Source organism: Rhamphochromis longiceps, linkage group LG7 (genome assembly GCF_057381845.1).
Source record: "Rhamphochromis longiceps isolate RC_006_pf linkage group LG7, R_longiceps_female_GT1.1, whole genome shotgun sequence".
In the NCBI taxonomy this organism is placed as follows: Eukaryota; Metazoa; Chordata; class Actinopteri; order Cichliformes; family Cichlidae; genus Rhamphochromis; species Rhamphochromis longiceps.
In genome coordinates this window covers 47434538-47457812 of record NC_140563.1, presented here as the reverse complement: position 1 = coordinate 47457812, position 23275 = coordinate 47434538, and the positions used below count along the sequence as shown (strand labels likewise).

At 40.9% G+C, this 23275-nt stretch overlaps 1 protein-coding gene across 7 annotated transcripts in view; it reads right to left on the bottom strand.

Moving 5' to 3' along the window:
• Positions 1–23275, bottom strand: part of dnm1a (dynamin 1a) — a 55673-nt gene that overhangs the window by 27412 nt on the left and 4986 nt on the right. For all 7 annotated transcript variants that reach the window (XM_085413974.1, XM_085413971.1, XM_085413968.1 and 4 more), the window contains exons 2-10: positions 15452–15525; positions 13973–14122; positions 13645–13848; positions 13395–13493; positions 12225–12385; positions 11976–12118; positions 11704–11839; positions 9500–9567; positions 3019–3157 (exon numbers count right to left, since the gene is read on the bottom strand). In XM_085413974.1, coding sequence (XP_085270100.1) covers positions 3019–3157; positions 9500–9567; positions 11704–11839; positions 11976–12118; positions 12225–12385; positions 13395–13493; positions 13645–13848; positions 13973–14122; positions 15452–15525 — 1174 coding nt within the window. The remainder of the gene's footprint in view (positions 1–3018; positions 3158–9499; positions 9568–11703; positions 11840–11975; positions 12119–12224; positions 12386–13394; positions 13494–13644; positions 13849–13972; positions 14123–15451; positions 15526–23275) is intronic.

Genomic DNA, 23275 nt, shown 5'->3' with positions numbered 1-23275 from the left:
TAATGAGGCTTTTCAACATCACACAGCATACACTGCTGTTTTAGAGGACCGAGGGTGCATATCTGAAGCATATCTCCCAATCAGAATGTTGATTTTATTTAGAAGGCACACACAACTAACAACGGCATCACTGTGCCGTTACGAATGGAGACTGTTTTGACGAGAAGCATTTCATGCGAAAAGTTACGTGCGCCATATGGAAGCAGATAATTTATGCAGGTAGAAAGATGCAACGCAACTTGACGACAGATACGATCTGTCAAAATCTGCTGCTGCGGTCAGTGACTTCAGAACTGACACTGAAAAAAAAAAACAGTGGAGAGAAGAGATTCAGGCTGGCATGCAATGCAAAGAAGCAGGGAAAGGGTGGAGGGTGGAGGGTGGGGGACGGGGAGGTGTGGGAAGACTTCAAACTGACCCCCTTTGTGGATTTTCCCAAACACTGGGTATTATGTTACAGTATCTTTTTGATACAGTGAAATAACTGCAAAAGCGTGACAGTGAAGAGAAATCCAAAGGAGGCGGCACTGCTACTCTGTGCTGGTCAGTCACTTAGCGAGGAAGCAGCCATTCAAAGGTTTGTGCAGGACGACGGGACGGAGAGGACGAAAGAGAAATGAAAGAAGAAATAAAGAGACGCTCGAATCACGTCAGTTAGTCAATGAGTGGAAGTACACAACCAGTCACTCCGGTATACTGAACCACACTGACAGAGACAGAAAAGGTGTGATTTTAATCCGGTTAAATCAAACGGTTTTTAGACATCATGAAATATACTGAGGAAAAAAACCAAAAAGTTGTCTAACATGCGGTGTGCTTGGTTGTCAATATAAGGCCGGTTATAACCGACAAAAAAACCAAATGATAACCATAGTTTAGTTACAATAAAGGTTACGTGGTTACATAAGGAGCAAGGATAGACTGATAAGTGCTGATTAAAGTTTAGTGTGTTTCAAAACTTACATTCATTCATTCATTCTTTATTTATTGTGGGTCGGTTTACAAATACTGCTCAACATTTTATGTCACTTAAAAATGTCCTAATTTGGGGGGTTTTGTGTCTTTTTTTAATTAAAAAATGCTTTTTTTAATCAAAGACGTTGTAATTGTTGATTATGTTTATCACAGCTGATTACGGTGTAGTCAGTGGAGTCTCTGGAGCATCAGACTTGTGCACTACTCTCTTTACAGAGCAGCACAATGTGGCTCATGTGGTACCATTTAATTATGCAGCCTTTTGACGTCATTAGTATTGTACGAGCTCTGCATTGCCACATATGTTTGTACATGTTTCAATAAATCGCTGCACCTTTTTCCCATATAAAGATATAAGACTTTAGCACAGCAACGTAGCTTTTTATGCATAGTCTTCATATAACATTATTTAACATGTATAAAATATAGCATTGGCGCTATTTTAGCCAGTCATTGCATTAAAAAATGATTTTCTTCCTTATAACCAATAAATATAATATACAAGGTGTTTTTTGGATACAAATACTGTTTGTCTCTCATATATCTCTTCATATAAAGTATGGGTAAAAAAAAAAACTCCAGCTATCAGTCTACCCTTACCTGTAAGATTAACAGAGATAACGAAAGTGGCTTTGTTCTCTTTAACATTTTACCTTTTGGCTACACTTCTGTATGGTGAAGGTGAGTTCACTCACTACCATATCTATACACTTCAGTGTGGGCTCCTTCAGCTTTTGGATCTGCTTTTTCACTATGGCTTCAAAAGCCAGGTCGGGGGTGAATAGCCCCGTCCTGTAGAGATAGGTAGGCAGTACGAGAGAGAGAAAGGAGCAGGAAAGAAATAAAAACGAAAGAAATAGGTGGGGAAAGAGGAAAATTAAAAGCATCGAATGAAGAGTTGTAAGTGGAGGTAGAAAGGAAATACAGTAAAAAGATGAGACCAATTTAAAAGAAAGCCGTGAGAACAGATGGTGAGGGAGAGGGGCAGTAAACAGATGAGGCAGGTGAAAATTGGAGATGAAGCAGGAGAACAGATTGAAGATGACAAAGACAAGAGGGGGGGGGGGGGGGGCGGGGGGGGGGGGGGGGGGGATAAACAGCACAGAAGGAAGAAAGTGCAAGTGAGACATTTGGTTTCCCCCTAAAGCCATCCTAAAACAGGACAGTGCTGGAGCCTCTCTCTATGAACAAAGAAGACGAGGAGGAGACTGAAAGAAATAGAAAGAGCTCCCAGCCTGCGTGACTCTGCCAGCCAAAAACTCCAAGCAACACACCACGAGACCGCAGCTGTGCACCCCAACCTCCAGCCAAAACAGCCTGATCTCCCCTGGTGTCGAACCCCTCTCCACCCAGCTCTCCTCTGACTTCCAGAGGGAGTCCGATCATGATATTTATCATCCCAGCGTTGTCACGCTCTTGAACTTGCTTGGTTACAGCCGATCCGCGTGGATAAAGATTGCTGCTCTTTTCTTTGGCCCTGCTTTCTCTCATCTTTCGCTCAGAGTGCAGCCCCTGAGGCATGAAGTTAAGCAGTAATTGTCATGGCTCCCGTCAGCTGCAGGTGCACGGCTGCAATCTCACACACGAGAAAGTTCGGATACTGAGGTCATCCAATACGCCTGCCAGGTATTCGAAATGAAAGACAGGATTTTATGTGTATGTGTTTGTCTAGCTTGCACTAGAAAAGGTGGAAAGGGTGTTGCCCTCGTGATGTTACCCATCAGTTTACTCCGAGCATCACTGAATGCTCTGATAGCTTTCTAAGGCAGACGTATTCTGATGATCGCTCAGCGTCCCCACTCTGTTTCTTCAGCACAACCATCTACCACAGCCAGCCTGTCCAGCCAAACCCTCCACGGTACTACAGTAAGGTAGGGCAGGCAGGCGTACAGCAGCCCACCCTGCCGCTCCAGGCGTCCCCTCGCTGTCCAACAGCAGCGAGGGCTGGAGGGAGTCAGGTGGTTAGAGTGAAAGGGAGCGAACAGCAGAGGGACTGAAGAGATGGAAAGCAAGGAAAAAAGTGCTAGCTTTTATTTTTTTTACCTTCTTGGTACACTGCCTAACTGTATTGACTAGCTCAGAAATGACCATGTCCACACATTTGGTGCAAGGCTCTTTAATCTTCCCAATCTGCCTTTTCACAATGGTCTCAAAGGCCATGTCCGGGGTGAAGAGGCCAGTTCTGCCCGACACAGAGAGAAGCAGCCACAGGGCCGAAAGACGAGAGGAGGAGGAGGAGTTGGTGGAAAGAAAGAAAAGAGAAGGAATAAAGAGGGTTGGGTAGAGAGGAGAGTGTTAATTATAAAGATTTACCCTCCACTTCTGCCAAAAATTCAGCAAAAGACAAGAAAAGGCAAGGAACCGGGATGTGATCCTACACAGCAAATATTCAGTTATTGTTTTATTGTTTTAGACCAAAGAGGCCGTCGTGTCACTCACATTAGTCATATACCTTTTATAATCAAGCATCACAGCAAGTATTTTACATACAGGGCTTAACAAATGTAATAAAGCACCTGTCATAAAAGCAAAGACTTTTTAAAAAATAGTTTCAAACTAAAAACAATTTAACTAAAAGAACTGTAACTTGTCATCTTGATAAAAATAATAATTTTCTTTACTATTTATTAGCTTTTTATAATAAAACAATCAATTTGAAAATTCAAGGATAACAACAATAATTTTACTATATAATTTCAATTAAAGAGCTTGTTTATATTGGTGGATTATACAGTAACCAGTACTGTTATTTTATGGAACGCCAGGACTGCCATAATGAATTAATTAAATACACCATTAAATAATTAATTAAATGTGGCAATAATTAATTAAAATTGGAATTAATTAATTAAATAAATAGTTATGACACATGTAATTAATTAATTATTGACACATTTAATTAATTATTTATGTATTTCACATTTTAATTAATTATTGACACATGTAATTAATTAATTATTGACACATTTAATTAATTATTTATGTATTTCACATTTTAATTAATTATTGACACATTTAATTAATTATTTAATGATATATTTATTTATTTCATTTTGGCAGTCCTGACGCCTGGCTCTCGTCATGAAATAATTTTATCTGTCAGCCTCACCCATCAAACTCAGGGGGCGGGGTTAACGCTGCCCATGCAGCTTCTCTAACATTTGATTGGTTGCCGTGCAAAGTAAGTCAAAACAGGTCGATCCTAGAAAATCGATTGCTTGTGTAGACTTGGGGCAGCCAGTTATCCCAGAATGCAGATCAAATCACAAGCAGCAATGGTGGTGGTGTAGTTTTAAAATACCCCGTTTTTCTGTCACCAGCTACACTTTTAACAGTGTTTTAGCCGCGAATGTCGCGACGTATGTCTGGTCAGGTTGTCAACATAGAACATGTTTGCAAAAGTGCTCAGATGTTTTCAGAGATTTCACTAGCTCTGCTAACAGTTAGCATGCAGAGTGCACAGAGGGGGGTACGTTAACCGGTTTGTTTACATATTCCACTCTCCGTGTTCCACATGTTGCATTCGCAGATTCTCATTTTCACCGAACGATCGTCTCTTTCCGCCTGGTCTTGTGTCTCTGTGCTTCTGTAACATAAAGAACGAGCTGACATTTTTCTCACGAAACCAGCGATCAGCTCAACAGACCCTCAGTTTACCTGCATGCATCCTCCTCCTCATCTGTCAGCTGTTTAACACCTGCTGCTAATTCAAGAAACACGCCTAGTTACCTGGTGATAGTCACAGTTTAACTGGGCAGCCGGTGCTCGATATAAAGCAATGTCAGCGCATTTTTCTGCACAAGATAAGTAAATATAGTGTTTTCCCCGAGCGCAGAGCTGCTGGAGCTCGTTTCCTTACAGAGCACTTTATAGGCGAACAGCTTTATCAGCGGCTGATGTCCAATCACCGGCACACAGCTTTCAAACCTCAGCTGAGTTTTAGCTCTCAGTGGTTAAACGCTGGACTTCATTCACTCAGGTTCTGTCTGTCGGGTCACGTTTACTTCGCTGTTTTATTTACAACTGAGCAAATCGGTTTGGCTGAGGTTAAAGTTACGTTTCATAACTGCATAGTTTCACAGACGTTTAATGGTTCACTGGCACATGTGTTAGACTGAACTATCATCTAAATATCATCTGTTTTTTAATAGTTATTCAACTGTATTCTAAGCACCAGCTGTCTGTTAGAATGTGATTTTTTTTCTCTCTCTGTTGGCAGAGGTATAAAAATGCGCAGGAAAATCTGACGTGCATGACAAACTTCACCGACGATATTTAGGGAGGAATAAACACACATCAAACATAAATGAACCATTTGTCTGTCTCCATAATTGAGAGAATTTTCTCTTCTTATGTCAACACTCTCTCTCTTTTTTTTTTCTTTTTTTTTTGCTTTTTCGGTCATGTTATGTTTACCTGTCAAAGGCTTGTTACAAACTATGAAACACATTGTGCAGACTTCTGGATGTTAGAAGAAAACTAATACTGCTCATGAATGAGACTAAAGGCAGGAAGGTGTCCTTTAAAACTAAACATGTTAATAGGACCTCCCTGTTTATATCATAGTTTATGATATAGCACGTGTATTTCAGTAATAGCCTGCTGAGGCCACTATACGTGCTGGCCTCATATCAAATGTGAAGGCAGACTGAGTCTATGTTTGACGTTTTTTATATCTAATCTTCCTTTTCAAACATTTAAACAGCAGCGAGTCTGCAGCTGAGGGAATACAAATTCAAATTGTCGGAACAGGTTTGCTCGTTTCTTGGATTCATTTGGTGATTTATTAAATGTATAACTGTTATTCTAATCTGCTGCTGAGTCTCTTACACTTTTCTTTATGCTGTATATTTTCACGTCTCTGGAATAGTTGGCAGTTAGATAGTCAGCTGGGAAACTTTGTGTTAACTCATGGAGCTGAGGATATCGTGGATATGCTGACCTCGCTGCGTGGTGTACAGAGCGAGGTCAGCATGATTAATATTCACAATAAAAATATTAGCCGAACATCATGAAGTCTGTATATGTTTCATAGTGTCGAACAACCTTTGTACAGTTAAAGCCAGCAGTTACTACATGACGGAAACACCAACGTTATCTCTTTTATGTGTTTATACAGGTCACGCTGATTACTGAACAAAAACCCAAAGATCAGATGTTAAACAGATTTATTTGCTCTCTCTCCTCCTTAAACATGTTTTTAATGTTAGTTATAATTCAGAATTGGCGACTGAAACACGTAGGACACATAAGAACATCAGGAAATAAAACATCGATAAATATAACCTCAGTAAAAGAAGTCAGCGGGGGTTACTACAGCTGTGTACCGGGGCCTGCGCTTTGTCGGTGGGATTGCTTGCGAGGCGAGCGGGTCTATCCCACGCTTTGCCGTGAGACTGGGCAGACATCTCCGAAATCATCGAAACACTTTTGCAAAGAGGCTGTATCTTGACAAACCGACCAGACACAACCACTACATTCTCGGCTAAAAAAATATTAAAACGGTATTTGGTAACACACAAACAGGGTTTTTCAAAGCTCAGTTCTGTTAGCTTCCACATGCCGGTTGTTGTGTGCTAGAAACAATGGCCACCAGGCCAAAGCAATGGTTTTGACTCGATCAGCGTTAACCCCGCCCCCTGAGTTTGATGGGTGAGGCTGACAGATAAAATTATTTCATGATGAGAGCCAGGCGTCAGGACTGCCAAAATGAAATAAATAAATATATCATTAAATAATTAATTAAATGTGTCAATAATTAATGAAATGTGTCAATAATTAATGAAATGTGTCAATAATTAATTAAAATGTGAAATACATAAATAATTAATTAAATGTGTCAATAATTAATTAATTAAATGTGTCAATAATTAATTAAAATGTGAAATACATAAATAATTAATTAAATGTGTCAATAATTAATTAATTACATGTGTCATAACTATTTATTTAATTAATTAATTCCAATTTTAATTAATTATTGCCACATTTAATTAATTATTTAATGGTGTATTTAATTAATTCATTATGGCAGTCCTGGCGTTCCATATTATTTAGGGCTGCTGTGGAATTAACCTTAAAGTTAGTGGTGGTTTAATAAAACTGTTAAGCAGTGTATGTGCAGTAATCCACATTTAAACAAATTGATTTTTTGTATTATCCTGTTTAGTCTACATGTTATCTTACTCTTTTTTTTATAAGTGTTTGTTGCACATAATTGTTGTGTTTTGCTCAGCTCTCCTTATTTTAAAACATACTCAAACCAGAAGCATGATTTTCTTACACCAAAATGTGAAGAGCAACTCTTTTTTATCTTGCTTTTACATCCTGGTAAACATCTATCTGGTATTTTAAAGACACATACATGAACGAAGTAGAAACCAGAAGGGATAGAAATCCGAAATATTTTGGCACTAATGGAAATATATTAAATATGATTTCTTTGCACAGCTCATTTATGTTTTATAAATATAAATATATATATACAGTGGGGCAAAAAAGTATTTAGTCAGCCACCGATTGTGCAAGTTCCCCCACTTAAAATGATGACAGAGGTCAGTAATTTGCACCAGAGGTACACTTCAACTGTGAGAGACAGAATGTGAAAAAAAAATCCATGAATCCACATGGTAGGATTTGTAAAGAATTTATTCGTAAATCAGGGTGGAAAATAAGTATTTGGTCAATAACAAAAATACAACTCAATACTTTGTAACATAACCTTTGTTGGCAATAACAGAGGTCAAACGTTTACTATAGGTCTTTACCAGGTTTGCACACACAGTAGCTGGTATTTTGGCCCATTCCTCCATGCAGATCTTCTCGAGAGCAGTGATGTTTTGGGGCTGTCGCCGAGCAACACGGACTTTCAACTCCCGCCACAGATTTTCTATGGGGTTGAGGTCTGGAGACTGGCTAGGCCACTCCAGGACTTTCAAATGCTTCTTACGGAGCCACTCCTTTGTTGCCCGGGCGGTGTGTTTTGGATCATTGTCATGTTGGAAGACCCAGCCTCGTTTCATCTTCAAAGTTCTCACTGATGGAAAGAGGTTTTGGCTCAAAATCTCACGATACATGGCCCCATTCATTCTGTCCTTAACACGGATCAGTCGTCCTGTCCCCTTGGCAGAAGAACAGCCCCATAGCATGATGTTTCCACCCCCATGCTTCACAGTAGGTATGGTGTTCTTGGGATGCAACTCAGTATTCTTCTTCCTCCAAACACGACGAGTTGAGTTTATACCAAAAAGTTCTACTTTGGTTTCATCTGACCACATGACATTCTCCCAATCCTCTGCTGTATCATCCATGTGCTCTCTGGCAAACTTCAGACGGGCCTGGACATGCACTGGCTTCAGCAGCGGAACACGTCTGGCACTGCGGGATTTGATTCCCTGCCGTTGTAGTGTGTTACTGATGGTGACCTTTGTTACTTTGGTCCCAGCTCTCTGCAGGTCATTCACCAGGTCCCCCCGTGTGGTTCTGGGATCTTTGCTCACCGTTCTCATGATCATTTTGACCCCACGGGATGAGATCTTGCGTGGAGCCCCAGATCGAGGGAGATTATCAGTGGTCTTGTATGTCTTCCATTTTCTGATGATTGCTCCCACAGTTGATTTTTTCACACCAAGCTGCTTGCCTATTGTAGATTCACTCTTCCCAGTCTGGTGCAGGTCTACAATACTTTTCCTGGTGTCCTTCGAAAGCTCTTTGGTCTTGGCCATGGCGGAGTTTGGAGTCTGACTGTTTGAGGCTGTGGACAGGTGTCTTTTATACAGATGATGAGTTCAAACAGGTGCCATTCATACAGGTAACGAGTGGGGGACAGAAAAGCTTCTTACAGAAGACGTTACAGGTCTGTGAGAGCCAGAGATTTTCCTTGTTTGAGGTGACCAAATACTTATTTTCCACCCTAATTTACAAATAAATTCTTTACAAATCCTACCATGTGGATTCATGGATTTTTTTTTCACATTCTGTCTCTCACAGTTGAAGTGTACCTCTGGTGCAAATTACTGACCTCTGTCATCATTTTAAGTGGGGGAACTTGCACAATCGGTGGCTGACTAAATACTTTTTTGCCCCACTGTATATATATAAACCCACAAGTTTTGCCATATACCGTAGTTTGATTTTGACAAACAAAACTCTAAATCAAAGCTTAGCCGAATTTTTGGGGTGAAATAAAATAGACAGTAAACATGCACATCATCAGGAAGAGGGAACAAGAACATCCCAGAAATAAGGTACAGAGATGAAAAGCCCTTTTATCAGCATGAATGTGCAACCACATAAAAAACGAGGGTACCCAGCAGTCAGCAGCTGCGTCTGTTCCCAAACAACCCTGTGCTGAAGTATATTGTATAACCTTAGTGTGCAGCAGAGCCCTCAATTTGTGTTACTGCTGTCTTGGATTAGCAAGGAGGGTAGTTGCAGGTTAGATGTGACTGAGACAAAGAGATGGGAGGTGAAGCAGAGAAAGAAGAGAGGGAAGGGTGGAGGGTGAGCTGGAAGGCGGACGTGCCTGATGCCATGAATGTTCTTGATAGCGTAGCTGATTTCCTTGCGGAGTTCTTTCTCGTCAAACTCCATCTGAAAGGCAGACAGAGAAAGGAAGATGTTGTCAAACATGCACATGCAGACTTTGTATTCTCCCTAACTCAGCGCTCGCTTTCATGTCACTTTGTTGACTATTCCTGCAACATCTGTTTTTAATATATTTGTCCAAGTATCTCCATGATATTTACTGCGATGCCACATTCTCCCCTGCTTTTACTCAAAATTTAATATTTTCTCTGAAGCGTGCACCATAAGCAAATAAAACATAATGATGAATTGACTTCTAGCTACTCGCTGCGGCTTCTAATGTATCTGGCAGGCTTTGAGGGTTTTCTGTGTTTTGAGTAAGTTTTCTGGTTAGGAAGCAACCTGCTCTTTTTTTTTTTTTACCTCAGGGGAAACCAACACTGCATTTTTATTTATTTTTTTGCAACTTGGTCACAGACAGTAAGTTTTATATCCTCAAAGGGAGGGCGAGAGAGGACAGGGAAGAAAAGCGGGGAAGAGAAAGGACGGGCATATTGTGAGAGAAAATGAACCAGACCAGAGGGAGCAAGCAAAGACCTCGAGGATTAATACAAGGTGGAAGGCGGACAGAGAAGGCAAGGGGAGGCTTTAAAAGTGGATGGAAATGGTGATGGGGTGAGAGAAACAGTGTGAGAGGTAAGGTGGGAGACGTCCGGGCGAAGAAGCTCAGGCACTTCCTTTTGGCGAGGAAAGCAGGACAATGAAGGGGAGAAATGTCATGATTTAAAGAGACTGAGAGAAACTTGACTTTAGGACCTTTTTTCTGTCGACAGTGTCTAAAATACAGACACAGAGTTATTACAAAGACAGTTCATCCAAAAACGAACTAGACTGTTTTGGAGTGAGCTGTCCATGTTTGGAGATCCAACTAAGAGCCACTTGCTTTTTGTTACATAGAGGGTTTTTTTTTAGCAATGCATCTTTTGATAAATCATGACCCAGTGAGGAGACCTACTTTTCTTTCCCCCTAACAAACTTAATTTGCCGAACAAATGAAATATGCAGCTGACTAACATTACTGCTAATCCAAAGTTATTTATTTGATTTACAGACTTGAGCCACTCTTCATTTGTTTAGATTTAGCTTACAAGGAGATAGACTTTCTTGTATTTTTTTAAAGTAGTCTTGAGTTTTCCAGGCTTTCTGAAGGTCTTCCACAGTTTTTCTTTGGCTGCTTTTTCAGTCCAGTCCTGACCCAGTCCCAGGGCCATTTTCAGAAGAATGTTTTTTGTTTGTTGAGCTGCTTAACACTGACCTATTCAAGCACACATAATTAGTTCCCATGTCTAAAAACTTGTCATATCTCAGCATTGTGTGCAGTGTGGCTTAAAAAAATATGAGGGAACTGGACAAGTGGAGTCTATCAGCTGATGAACAGAATCTAAAAGTCACATCCTTAAGAAATAGGGGGGGAAAAATCAAGTGAAGACATGACACAGGATGGCGAGGACCTACAGCCATCTCTAAAACACAGAAGAGACTCTGAACCTGCTGTAGTTGCATTTAAGCCATCAATTTGATTCTGGTCAAAACTGATCGAATTATAAATGCAGGAAAGTAAAGTCAGATTTTGATTGAGTGGCTAATTTTTCAGCATGACAATGATCCAAAACACACTGCCAATACAGTAAAAGCATACCTGGATAGAAAAACACACAATGAAACACTGTCAGCCATGGATTGGGCTCCCAGAGCCTGGACCATAACATTATTGAAGCAGTGTAGGATCAACATCCACAGAGCTTTTAATGTCCTTCAAGAAGCCTGAGTATGAATCCTGAATACTATAAGAAATTATAAGAACTCTTACCTTCATTTCCGATTGTTTTTAGATCATAAAGGTGATCATACCAAATATTGAATTTCTAATATGATCATTAGAATTGGAGAAATTCCCTTGTTTTGCCTTATATACTGTATTTCTATGTATGTTTGCCCATGTTTTAAAACAAAGCCCTGAACCTATTTCCCATTTTCCTAGCATCACACACACACAAAAAGAGGTGCGGCTCAAGACTTTTGAACAGCACTGGATTTACACTGTACAATAACAAGTACAATATAATCGAAAGGTTTCTAAGACACCAAACTGCCATATAAACCCTTCGCATAACTTCCTGACATCTCAAAACCGACACACACCTTGACCAGTTCAAAGGGGAAGCGTTCATGGAAGATGCGATTGATCCTGGCACCACCCGACAGCTCGGCCGTGTCGATCTGGTCCCCAGAGCCCTCTATGCATTTTTCAAAATCCACCGAGAACTGCTGCACCATCCTACAGGAAAAGGTGCAGATGTTAACATTTCTGTGTGTGTGTGTGTGTGTGTGTGTGTGTGTGTGTGTGTGTGTGTGTGTGTGTGTGTGTGTGTGTGTGTGTGTGTGTGTGTGTGTGTGTGTGCGCTTTGTCTCACTGCAGGAGAGCCTTGGTTTTGCGAGACGGATCATCAGGTCTGAAGTTCTTGTACTCCTCCACCTCCTTTTCGATGGACAGAAGCTGACTCTGCAGCTTGGCCCGCAGATTCGGCAGGGTGTCCCGGATGTGGTTGGTCAGTTGCTGTGCAGGTCAAAGGTCAGAATATCAGAATAAGGTCACTAGAAAACTGAAATAGTGTTTTGGGAATACATAGGAATGGGCTCACTACATTCACATGTTTACACACCTGATTGAGGACTTTCTGGAGGTAGGGAGTTCCCATGCGGTCAGCCAGGTGTCTGTATGCCGGGTGGGAGAGAAAGAACTTCCTCTCGGCAGCCATTGCAGCATTAATGTCCTTCTTTCCATCTATGTCCTTCTGGCTTCTATTCACCACACCAATGTAACCTGGACAAGCAGACAGAGAGCTCCACACTCACAGTAAACCCTAAAACACTGACAGATTTAGAGAAAACCATCCAACTCCTTTGATCGTTTCCTGACAGACTTGAAACGGGTATTGTAATTTGTCTGGAAGATAATACAGACTTGTGTTAGAGCAACACTGAACTTTTCTGGGTTTTTATTTTCTACCCATGTCCTCAGGTCTGAACAGCCCCTCCAAGGACCCAACTGTTTCACATGTGTTTAATAATGTTAAACCACATTTTAAGAGACCTCAGACCTCAACTTAAAAGAATATAGACAGGAGAAGAGAAAAGGGGGAAGAGGGATTTGCATAAAACCAGAAAGAGAGAAAGAATTCCTGGATGCGTTTCTTCTTTTAAGGCGTAGAGAGACAAAAAAAAAAAAGAAGTGCGGCGAAATAACCAGGAGAGGTTAGGTCAAAAGGATCCTGTTTCACCTCCAGTTAAGCTTCCTCATGCATCACTCAGTTAAAAGCTGTTTCATGCTCTATAACTAAGGCAACTGGGAGCCAGCAGCCTTGTAAATGTGCATATCCACAGCGTTAGAGAGACGGGGAGAAAAAGAAGGGAGAGGGGGGAAAAGTATAGAAAAAACAAAGGAAATGGAAAATATTCCAAAGCACATGCCTGGGTTTTAACCAAGTGCAAATGGAAAAGAAAAGCACCACATCAGCACATTGCAATAAAGGGCAGCTCACAAATTACATGCGAGTTATTTTCCAAGACAGTGTTTTTGCTTTTTTCTCTTTGCCCCTTCCCCTGCTTTTCCTTCCAGCTCTTCCTCTCTTTCACCCCTTTGTCTGTCTTTTGATTTCTTACACGCTCTCCCACATCCTTTGGCCCTTTTTCTGTTCTTCGTTGCAGATGTTGGAAGCACTGAAAAGCTCTGAGTTACCACAAGGGGGAAACAGTGCGTCGTTGCGACCGACCTGAAGGAGACAGAAAAGGTGCTACTTTTTGTGTGAGCGTGCTGTCGAGGTATTACGCACCTCTCCTGAGTGGAAGCAGCTTATTCTCCAAGATGTCTTTAGCATCGGTCCCCTCATCCATCAGGTCCAGCTTGGTGATCACACCGATGGTCCTTAAACCTGACCCAGTCACGCAAATTTACCAACAGTATTTCATTATGTGCATCTGTATAAAAATAACTAGGATGATACAAAGAGCAATTATAAATGAAACATCATTTCAAAGACTTATAAAACTCCTATTAGCTTCTTTACATGTGTGTAAACTCACCCTGAGGGTCGACCTCTTTGGCAATCTTTAAAGCGTCGGAGTTGGCCAGGTCAGAGTTGGCCGGGGAGACGGCCAGCATCAGACAGTTCTCCTTGGTGACAAACTGCATTAACATGTCTCTTATCTGAAATTCAATGTCAGCAGGCTGGTCACCCACCGGCACCTTGGTCATCCCCGGCAGGTCCACAAGTGTCAGGTTCAGCACTGTGAGGGTAAAAAAGAAAAGAAAGAAGAGAAAACACAAAGCCAATTCAAAACTAAACTTATTGATGCTCTACACACAGATTAAATCTTCAGTGTGTGTGGAATAAAACTGCGTCAGCCTCACCGTGCGGAGAGTAAACACGCAGGTTGATGGGCACAGGGGAGATTCCCTTGTTGGCTCCAGTCGCGCGATCCGTCTCCGCCTCGATCTCCTGCCGGACCTCATCAAAATCTGTAAACTTTTTACCCTTACAGTGCAGGAACTCGGCGAATTCTGGAAGAAACGGCAAAAAAGTGAGACACAAATGAAAGTAATGTGACAGAATATCAGAAGATCCGGTGAGGTGAACAGCAAAGACGGTAAACAGAGAGTTGAATCAAACCCTTTTAACATGATTTTTGTTCATGGGAAATTAAAGGTTTTGAATGTCGATCATAGTGAACGACGCTCAGCTGCAAAGTGATGTGTCCTTGGATGAGACTTAAGACAGATAAAAACTGTTAGATAACTCAGTTAGAGCTTGATTCATGAAGTAACGGTTGCTGCGACCACGTATTGATTTTAGATTAACGCAAAGTAATTTATGATTCGCACCATGACTACGCTGTGAGAAAACACTCTCTGCTAGATCCTGAATCAATGTAACAACGTGTAACTATGGTAACGGGAGGATGATGTCATCGCAAGTCTATAGAGAGAATGGCAAATGTGCACGGATGGTTTTCCTCTGAGGATAGGGGGACTTATTAGACTCCAGGAGGAGCCAGGGTTGGGTGGGTGATGGGAGAGTGGGTTAAAAGCTGTCTACTTTCCCAAGTGTTGTGTCTTTCCAGGAAGGCTCAGCAACAAATAATAAAATGACAGGGGATGTTATAACAGCTACATTTCAAACAAATAAAAATAAATAAATAAAGGCCAAGAACGTGATGAGAGGAGACGGAAGGTTTGGCCAAGAATGAAGCTCCTGTGTCTGAAGAGAATGAAGAGGGATGTGGATGTGGCAGCCTTTGGAATAGAAGTAAAATATTAAAGGCAGCTGGACTCTCTGTTGACACAAAGATGTTAAATGTAAATCTGTGAAGTGAACTAAGATGCAGTTCATTCAACTACATGCTGACTTTAGGAAATCGAGACGCACTTAAAAGGACAGAAGTAAGTGAAAACCTTCCTTTTAGTCTTAAATGAAATAGACTGTGCCAGATGACAGACTTTGACACATTTGTAAAATACTTGTCTTTTCTTGTTTTTATGACAGGTCGTGTAATAAATTCATTAAACACTGTATTATGTTTATACCTTTTACTTATTTCAAAGCATTAGACACAAGAAAACTAGTGCAATCACCGTTACAGTAGCTCTCCGGCTTTTTCAGCGTCACTGGTTAATAAGAATAAACAGACTCAAATCAGCCATCTTTACCACATGTATTCAGAGTGATGCACAGTTCCCAATAAAATGTCAAGACAGATTTCAAGATGTCAAGATTTCTGTACAAATAGAACAGCTGTCTGATCAGCTGTAGATATCAAATATGATTAGCCAGTCAGTGAAGCAGTCAAGATAAACCATTATGCAATTTCAAAGGAATTTGGTGAGCTTTACCGGTGGGCGAGTTCATCAGCTGCAGGACCAGAGGACGGCGGGTCACAATGCCAGAGCCACGGGGAAGAAAATCCCTGCAACACAACAGATGGATGGCAGAGATGATGGTCAGTGAAAACAACCACAATGCTGCAGGGCTACAATAACAAAGTACAGTTACTGTGCCATCCTCATAATTTACTCCAAATATAAAAAGCAAACAAATCCATTCAGAAAAATGAAAGGTTGTGTCATCAATGATGTGACAGCAGCAGGAGAAAAGAACAGAGAAGAGTCAGTGAATGAAAATAACGAGGCCACCAGGCCACTTAGCTGTTTTCTACAGGGATCAGTTTTGGGAGTGCATTCAATACAGCAGGAAATAAGCAATAAAATAGCAACAAAGTACAGGTCAAGCTTCAGTTGATCCATCACTGATACATGTTGAATTATGTCTCAAATTAAAAACTCTTTCATTACCAGTTAGACCCTGTTCTAACTTTTAAATTAGTCGTATGAAATAAACGAAAATAGATTCAAACTGACATCTTCATGTTCCTCGTTTTGCCCTTCAGCAGGTCACTAAACCTGAGAGACAGCAAATCGTCATGTTGAATAAAATGAAGTAATTTAAATTCAATTCAATTCATTCAGTTTACAGCTTGTAAGAACAGTCTTCGGAATGTGATGGCAATGAGCAGCGAGCAGGTATTAAGTGAAAATCGAGTCAAATCAAGTTTCTTTGCTTTTAATAAAACAGCTGCATAATGTGAGAAAGAATATGCTAACTGGAGTGTGCACGCGCTCATTAGCTGTGATTAGTGGCCCTTGTATAGTCCAAAGATGACTGCCTCGAGTGTGATGACCAAACCCTAAATAAGGAGCGAAGACGGCTGGTTCGTTTATGTTTATGCCATACTACAGCCACAGACAGAAAAAAAGCTCATTGGCTAATGCCTTTTGATTGACTAGTTGTGAACAAGCAGACGTCCTGGTTTTTTTTTTTACCACATGTGATCGTCCATTCTGAAACAAGGTATGATCAAGATTTACAAAACAGATTTAATGTTTTATTCAGTATGACCCCAAATGAGTGAGTGACTCCATAAAGTCTGCAGCAAGTTGTTTACAGAGGTTAAGACAGAGTCATTTTCCCATAGATCTCTATAGGATGGGAAGACTTTTTATTGCAACCACAGCTATTGCCATCTGGTGGCTTACAGACAGATTGCAGGTTTCCAAGAGTTGGATTACTATTCTGACCAATATTTAACAGTTGCCACTCACCACTTTATGATTCGTTGAATAGGCAGTGCCTTCATGGAACCGTTTAGAGTTTAGTTTTGTGTGTTTTGATGCTTTTAATTTTTTAAAGAATCAGTATATTTTAACCAAAAACCACCGAAACATGACTAATGAACATCACAGCTAAATCACGTGAAGGGTGACAAATTAAGAATGAAACAGGTGTTTGATATGCTTATTTCTGCTGCTTATTTCTGATTATTGAATTGAGGTATTAACTGTATGTGTCCATGCAAATGAATGTGTTCTGCATACAGCTACTGACACTGATTGTGTGTGTCTGAGCTGTAAAGCAGCTCATCCAGATGCCTGCCTGTCGGACAGCTATGCTTTCCATTGCACAATATCTCTTTTTTCCTGGAGCTATTCAGATGCAGCATCAGCGTCAGCTCACCTCTTACACCCTGTGCCCCTCAGCTGATGTGACACCAATTTCTCAGCGATGCGAGGTTTTCCAGTTTTCTCTCCAACAGTTTCAAGTGAACCTTACTTGCAGTCACCTCAGCTTAATGACACAAATGCAATCAAGCTACAAAACGTTTTCAATTTGCACAATGCAAAGACAAACTGTTCAGTATCTGATGAGAGAGCTCAACACTGGGAAACTGAATGTAACATTCATAAGAAATAGATGAGGTCTCTGTTTGAACCTGAGGCAAAGCCTGAGGCAGCTCGGAGTCATGAGATGAGAGTTAATCAGGTCTGAGCTGTGTTCTCTGACGAATTCACCGATCTGATGTGAAAGTTGGTGAGCACAGTGGGAAGTCTGTCAAAAAGCACATAAGGATGTTACACTGAGATATCATTAGTCTGATCTGTCTGTGCTTAAACTGCTGTAAGTATCTGCCTACCAGCACCTTTAAGCTCAATAATGAACATTTCCCTGTTAATTGTTCTTCTTGTTCTCTTCTTATGACTTGGAACTGGCCAAGAAGCACAACAGCATAATACTATAAGAGAACAAGCAAGAAATTGGTAGTAAGATACTCTCAAATTCATCCAAAAACTAAAAAAACCCCAGATAATACAGGATTTCTAACTTGAAGAAAGTGTCCCTTTCTGAAAGACTGAACCGTGTGATATAATCTCATAAATCCTAAAACTGCAGGTTGCTGAGTTGTGCAGATATTAATCCAGCACATCTCTTAGACCACGATCAGCAAGCTTTGACTATCAACGACTATCAACAAAGACGTGTGAAATCTGTTTGCTAATTAGCAACAGCTGCTACTCTGAACCCAGCAGCAGCAGAGCGCTTTATTCTGAGCGCTGTTTCAGAGCCAGCGCTCTTCTGTTGGTGCCTGTAGAACAAAGCAAACCAGATCTCTCATCATCCACTGTTTGTGTGTCTGTCCTTTCTTCTACCTGCCCAGCAGACAGATGGTCTTGACTGCGGGTCTTCCTCTCGCTCCACTCCCAAACACCCATATTTCCTCTGCATTGCCAAGGAAACGGTCATATCCCTGAAAACACCATCAACATCCTCATTTCTTAATTGCTCATCACCTAATGTCTTCTTCAGACAGGATGCCAGCTCCACCCACCCCCAACCCTCCTCAGATACATCCCCCACAGTGAGGTGAGGGACTGGAAACAGTCATGGTTGTGTGAGTGCCAGATGTTCTGAAATAATCACCACAGCACACTTTTAAAAAAAAGAAAAATGAACAAACAAAGCTGACACGAGATGATTTGTTTTAACGACACAAAGAGACGTACAGAGAAACACGCTGTCTGTATTTAGGTACATTAAATATCTTCTGCAAGCACTCACGCACAGTGTAAGTGCACTGAGCACTTTGAGTCCTAACCATTGTATCTGGGAAATACATTATTGGTAATATTCTTCATTTGCATAGATTGATGAATGGACCTGTCGAACAATCCGTGTGAGCAGTAGGCAGCAGGAAGACATACACCCTTACAATCATGTAAAGAAAGAAAGTACACCCTCATTCGACTCTAAGGTTTCTTGTATCAGGACATAATAAGAAAATCACCCGGTCCTTAGCAGGTTCTGAGATTACTTCAATAGAACCTGAACTGAACAACAACATATGCAATAAAAACACTGTGTCATTATCTAGTTAACAGAATCCAAGCCAAAACAAAGAAGCATTCCTGTGAAAAACTACATAAACACAATGATTCAAAAGCTTGCAGAACCATCGTTTCTTTATCACTTTATCAATCTCTCACATTGTTGTGCAGGAAGTTTGGCCATTGCAAATACTTGATTCTTTTCTCTTTTTTTAGCCATTCTGTTGGAGATTTTCTTGCTTGCTTGGGATCATCGTCCAGTTTCATCACCCAAGTTCAGCGTAGCTTTAGCTCTCAGACAGACGGCCTCACATCTGACCCTAAAATACTTTTGTAAAGCCAGGAGTTCATGGTCAATCCAGTGACTGCAAGGTGACCGGGTCCTGTGATCATCATCATCATCATGTCTCCACTGTGTTTGACAGCTTGTACGAAGTGGTTGTGCTGATGTGCTGTGTTTGCTTTTTGCCAAACACAGTACTGTGCATTACAACTCCAAAGCTCTGCATTATGACCAAACATCTCCCCTCATAGGAGTCTTGTGGATTTTTCAGATGCAACGTTGCAAATCTAAGCTGTGCAGCCATGTTCTTCTTAAAGATAAGAGGATTTTTCCTTCCTTCCTTCCAAACAAAACTTGTTCACTTTTTTCTAATTGTACTTTTATGTACTTTAAGATTTAACATGCAAACTGAGGCCTGAAGATCCTGAGAAGTCGCTGTTAGGGAGTTTACAGTTTCACGCTGACCTTGGAGGACATCCACTCCTGGAAGGACTGACAGCTGTCTTGAATGTTTTCCATTTGAATAATTCTTCTTGCTGTAGAATGATGGACATAAATTTGTTTGGAAATAGCCTTTTAACCATTCCAAGACTGATGGGCAGCAACGGCTGCTAATCATGTACATTTAATTATCAGCACCTAGCTGCTGTTTACCTTTTTAAATGAACGAATAAACAAAGAATTAAATAATATGTCAGTATTTTTATTCATCAGATGGTTTTTATTATGACCAAAACATTGGACTTGAAAGAAGCCGTGCTTTCTTATTAAATGACTGTATATGAAACTAATGTGTCGTGTTGGATGCATATGGCCATATGGCACTCACCCTTAATTGTTTCGTCAAGTGACTTTATGAAAAACACAAAATTAGCCCCCAGTATGTAGTGCTCTGCAGCAGTTCTAAATCTGCATTTCCCTCAGTCTCTATGTAGATATACTGTGTATATATCGCAGGATACCATAAAACCATCAAAACTAATCAGTTGTGAGCACAGTGAAAAGAGGAGGAAGGTGCTTGAGCATGTGTGAAGCATGTGTGTCTCCTGCAGCTGCAGCAACTCAAAGCAGATTAAACAAACTGATGTATTTTTAGGTTCCAAAACACTCAAAGAAAAGAACCTGATAGATTTGACTTTTGGAGGCACTCGGGCTAAGCCTCCATCACTTGATGTTGTGCACAAACACACAAAAATACGCCTACGCAGCTAGTAAGCGCCAGCTGCTGTGGAGTAGTGACTCACTGCTTTTTGTAATAAAGTCTACCCTCTCAGTGGTGTACAAATAAATGCCAGGACGAGTGCACACATGCACACAGACTGTCTTATTCCCTCGTGTAGACCTGACTGTTTTAATCAGTACAAAGAGCTCCACTTTAAAGAAATCTTACATAATAATTAAACAGTACGTCAACAACTACAGCCCCCAGGATGGAGTATTTGGTATTCACCCAGGATGGGTATGCCTTGTATATGTTTTAGATACTCTCTATAAGACACTGTAATATTCCCCACAACTCCAGCTCAGTATGCAGCTCTGTTGCTCTCAGCAAGTGCGTCACCTCACTTCCGATTCCCAGACACAGTCAGACACTGAGCCTCATCTAATCCCGTTCTAATGCGTGCAGCATTAGGAGTCCTGACAGCGGTGCACCAGCACAAACAGGCAATTTTCCCTCCCGGCAGCGTTTGTGTTTTGGCAGAAGGACACTGTTTTTACTGGTGAATAATGGACGCACACGTGCACACATATTCCCATAAACCACACTGGAAGGTGGAGCCAATGAAAGGGCGTTTGTTGGATATGTGGGCATCGAGATTAGACCGGAGCCAATGGGAGAATGTGTTGGAGGCGAGCTCCGGCCCAAACAGAGATTAGTGGTAATCCTCTGTAGCAGTATCAGAACGAATGATGTCCTCTCTTCTCTCTGTCTCTCTCCAACTGCTTCACCGCTCCTACTATGCCCACACTTTCTACTGTTTCTACACTTTAACTCGCTCTTTAAGGCATATTTAATTACTGCATTTAAGTCCCATAAATGCCTCATGATTTCCTTAGAAGTTTCCTTGAAACAACATTTTTTTATTTGGTACTAAATGGAGCTGAGGTATTGTTTCAGTTTGAATTTACTAAACACTATCTGTTTCCAGCTTCTCATCTGTGAGGATTTCCCACTTTTATTTGCTTTATCTGGAAGATTTATCAAACAAAATAAGACATTTTGACCAAACAATTAATCGGTTAATAAAAAACATGTCATGTAAAGTTGTAACTAATGAAAAAAATTATTCCGAAAGTCTTGTGTTGCTTCTTTATTTACCAATGTCTGAATAGAGTTTATTTTACCTAGCTAGTACTGTGCTGGACCCCAATTTTACTTCAGAACTGCCGTCATTCTTCATGGCAGAGATTCAGCGACTCTCTGGAAACATTCCTCAGAGATTTAGGTCCATATTGACATGATAGCATCTCACGGTTGCTGCAGATTTGTCAGCTGCACATCCATGATGTAAATCATGTCATGCACTACATTCATAAAGGACATGGTCAGCAATAATACTACCTGCAGGGTTAATATGATGCTCAATGGCTACTAAGAGCCCCAGGGTGTTCCTAGAAAATATCCCCTACACCATCACACCACCACCAGCATGAACCATTGATGAAGGGCAGGGTGGATCTATGCTACAACACCAAATTCTGACCCTACCATGTGAATGTTACAGCAGAAATCTGATTAGATCAGACAAAGTTTTCCCCAGTCTTCTGATGTCCAAATTTGGTAAGCCTATATGAATCGTAGCCTCAATTTCATGTTTTTAGCTGACACCAAATCACCTTTCTTCCCCACTTTGATGCTCAGTTTAAACTTCAGCGGGTCATCTTAACCCTGTCTACACACCTAAATGCAATGTGATTGTCTGATTAGACCTTTGTGTTAAGAAGCTGTTGAACAGGTTTATCTAATAAAGTGTCCAGTGAGTGTAAATAGATGGAAAATTAGCAGATATCAATTTAAACCAAGAAGAAAGATCTTGCTTGTTATATTTGTTCAACCGTCAAATCCCTCAAGTCTCTGCTTTCTTTACTAGTCCATTTCACTCAGAATCATGCAAGACGTTAACACTACGGGGAAAGTAAAGTAAAATGTTACCACTTGATTAATTAGCGCTATTACGAACTCTACAAGTCTATCTTTGCTGATCACATAGAATAGAATAGAATAGAATAGAATAGAATAGAATAGAATTCAACTTTATTGTCATTGCACATGCACAGGTACAGGGCAACGAAATGCAGTTTGCATCCATCCAGAAGTGCTTTAGTGATATAGATATATTACAATATATATTAGCAATAATATAGATATGTGAGTATATTACAGAAATGGGTCTATTATGGTATGTTATAATGTACACGGTATGAAGTATGTTGTGAATATTCTATAACTATAAGTATGTACAGGCTGTAGTGAGTACAAGCTATGTACAGGATATGAATATAAATATGAAAAACTATACAGAATATGAAATAAATAACTTTACAGAATCTGGGATATACAGCTATACAGAAATGGGAACTATGCAAGTTGTAAACAGTTGTAGGATTAAAGATTATCGAATGTACAGAATGATTATTTACACAGAGCTATACAGTAGTGCAGTTAAGATAAGTGAGGGTGTAGATAGTTTCTACAGAGGCTATATAAAGTGCTAGTGGTTGTGAGTGGTGGTTCAGTCCATGTTATTATTGTGTTTGAGGGTACAGTTGTCCATTGTGGGTGTGTGTATGTTCAGTCCATGAGTTTAACGTGGGTCAGATGTCAGGAGGCAGAGTTCAGGAGTCTGACAGCTGTGGGGAAGAAGCTGTTCCGGTACCTGGTGGTCTTAGTCCGGAGGCTCCTGTAGCGCCTCCCAGAGGGCAGGAGGGTGAAGAGTCCATGTGATGGGTGACTGGGGTCTTTGATGATTTTCCCAGCCCTTTTCAGACACCGCTTCCTGTAGATGTCTTTTATGGCAGGAAGTGGTGCTCCGGCGATGCGCTGGGCAGTTTTCACGACCCTCTGCAACGCCTTCCGGTCCGAGGCAGAGCAGTTCCCGTACCAGACTGTTATACAGTTGGTCAGGATGCTCTCGATGGTGCAGCGATAGAAGTTCACCAGGATGTCTGAGGACAGGTGGTTCTTCCTCAGAGTCCTCAAGAAGAAGATTCCACAT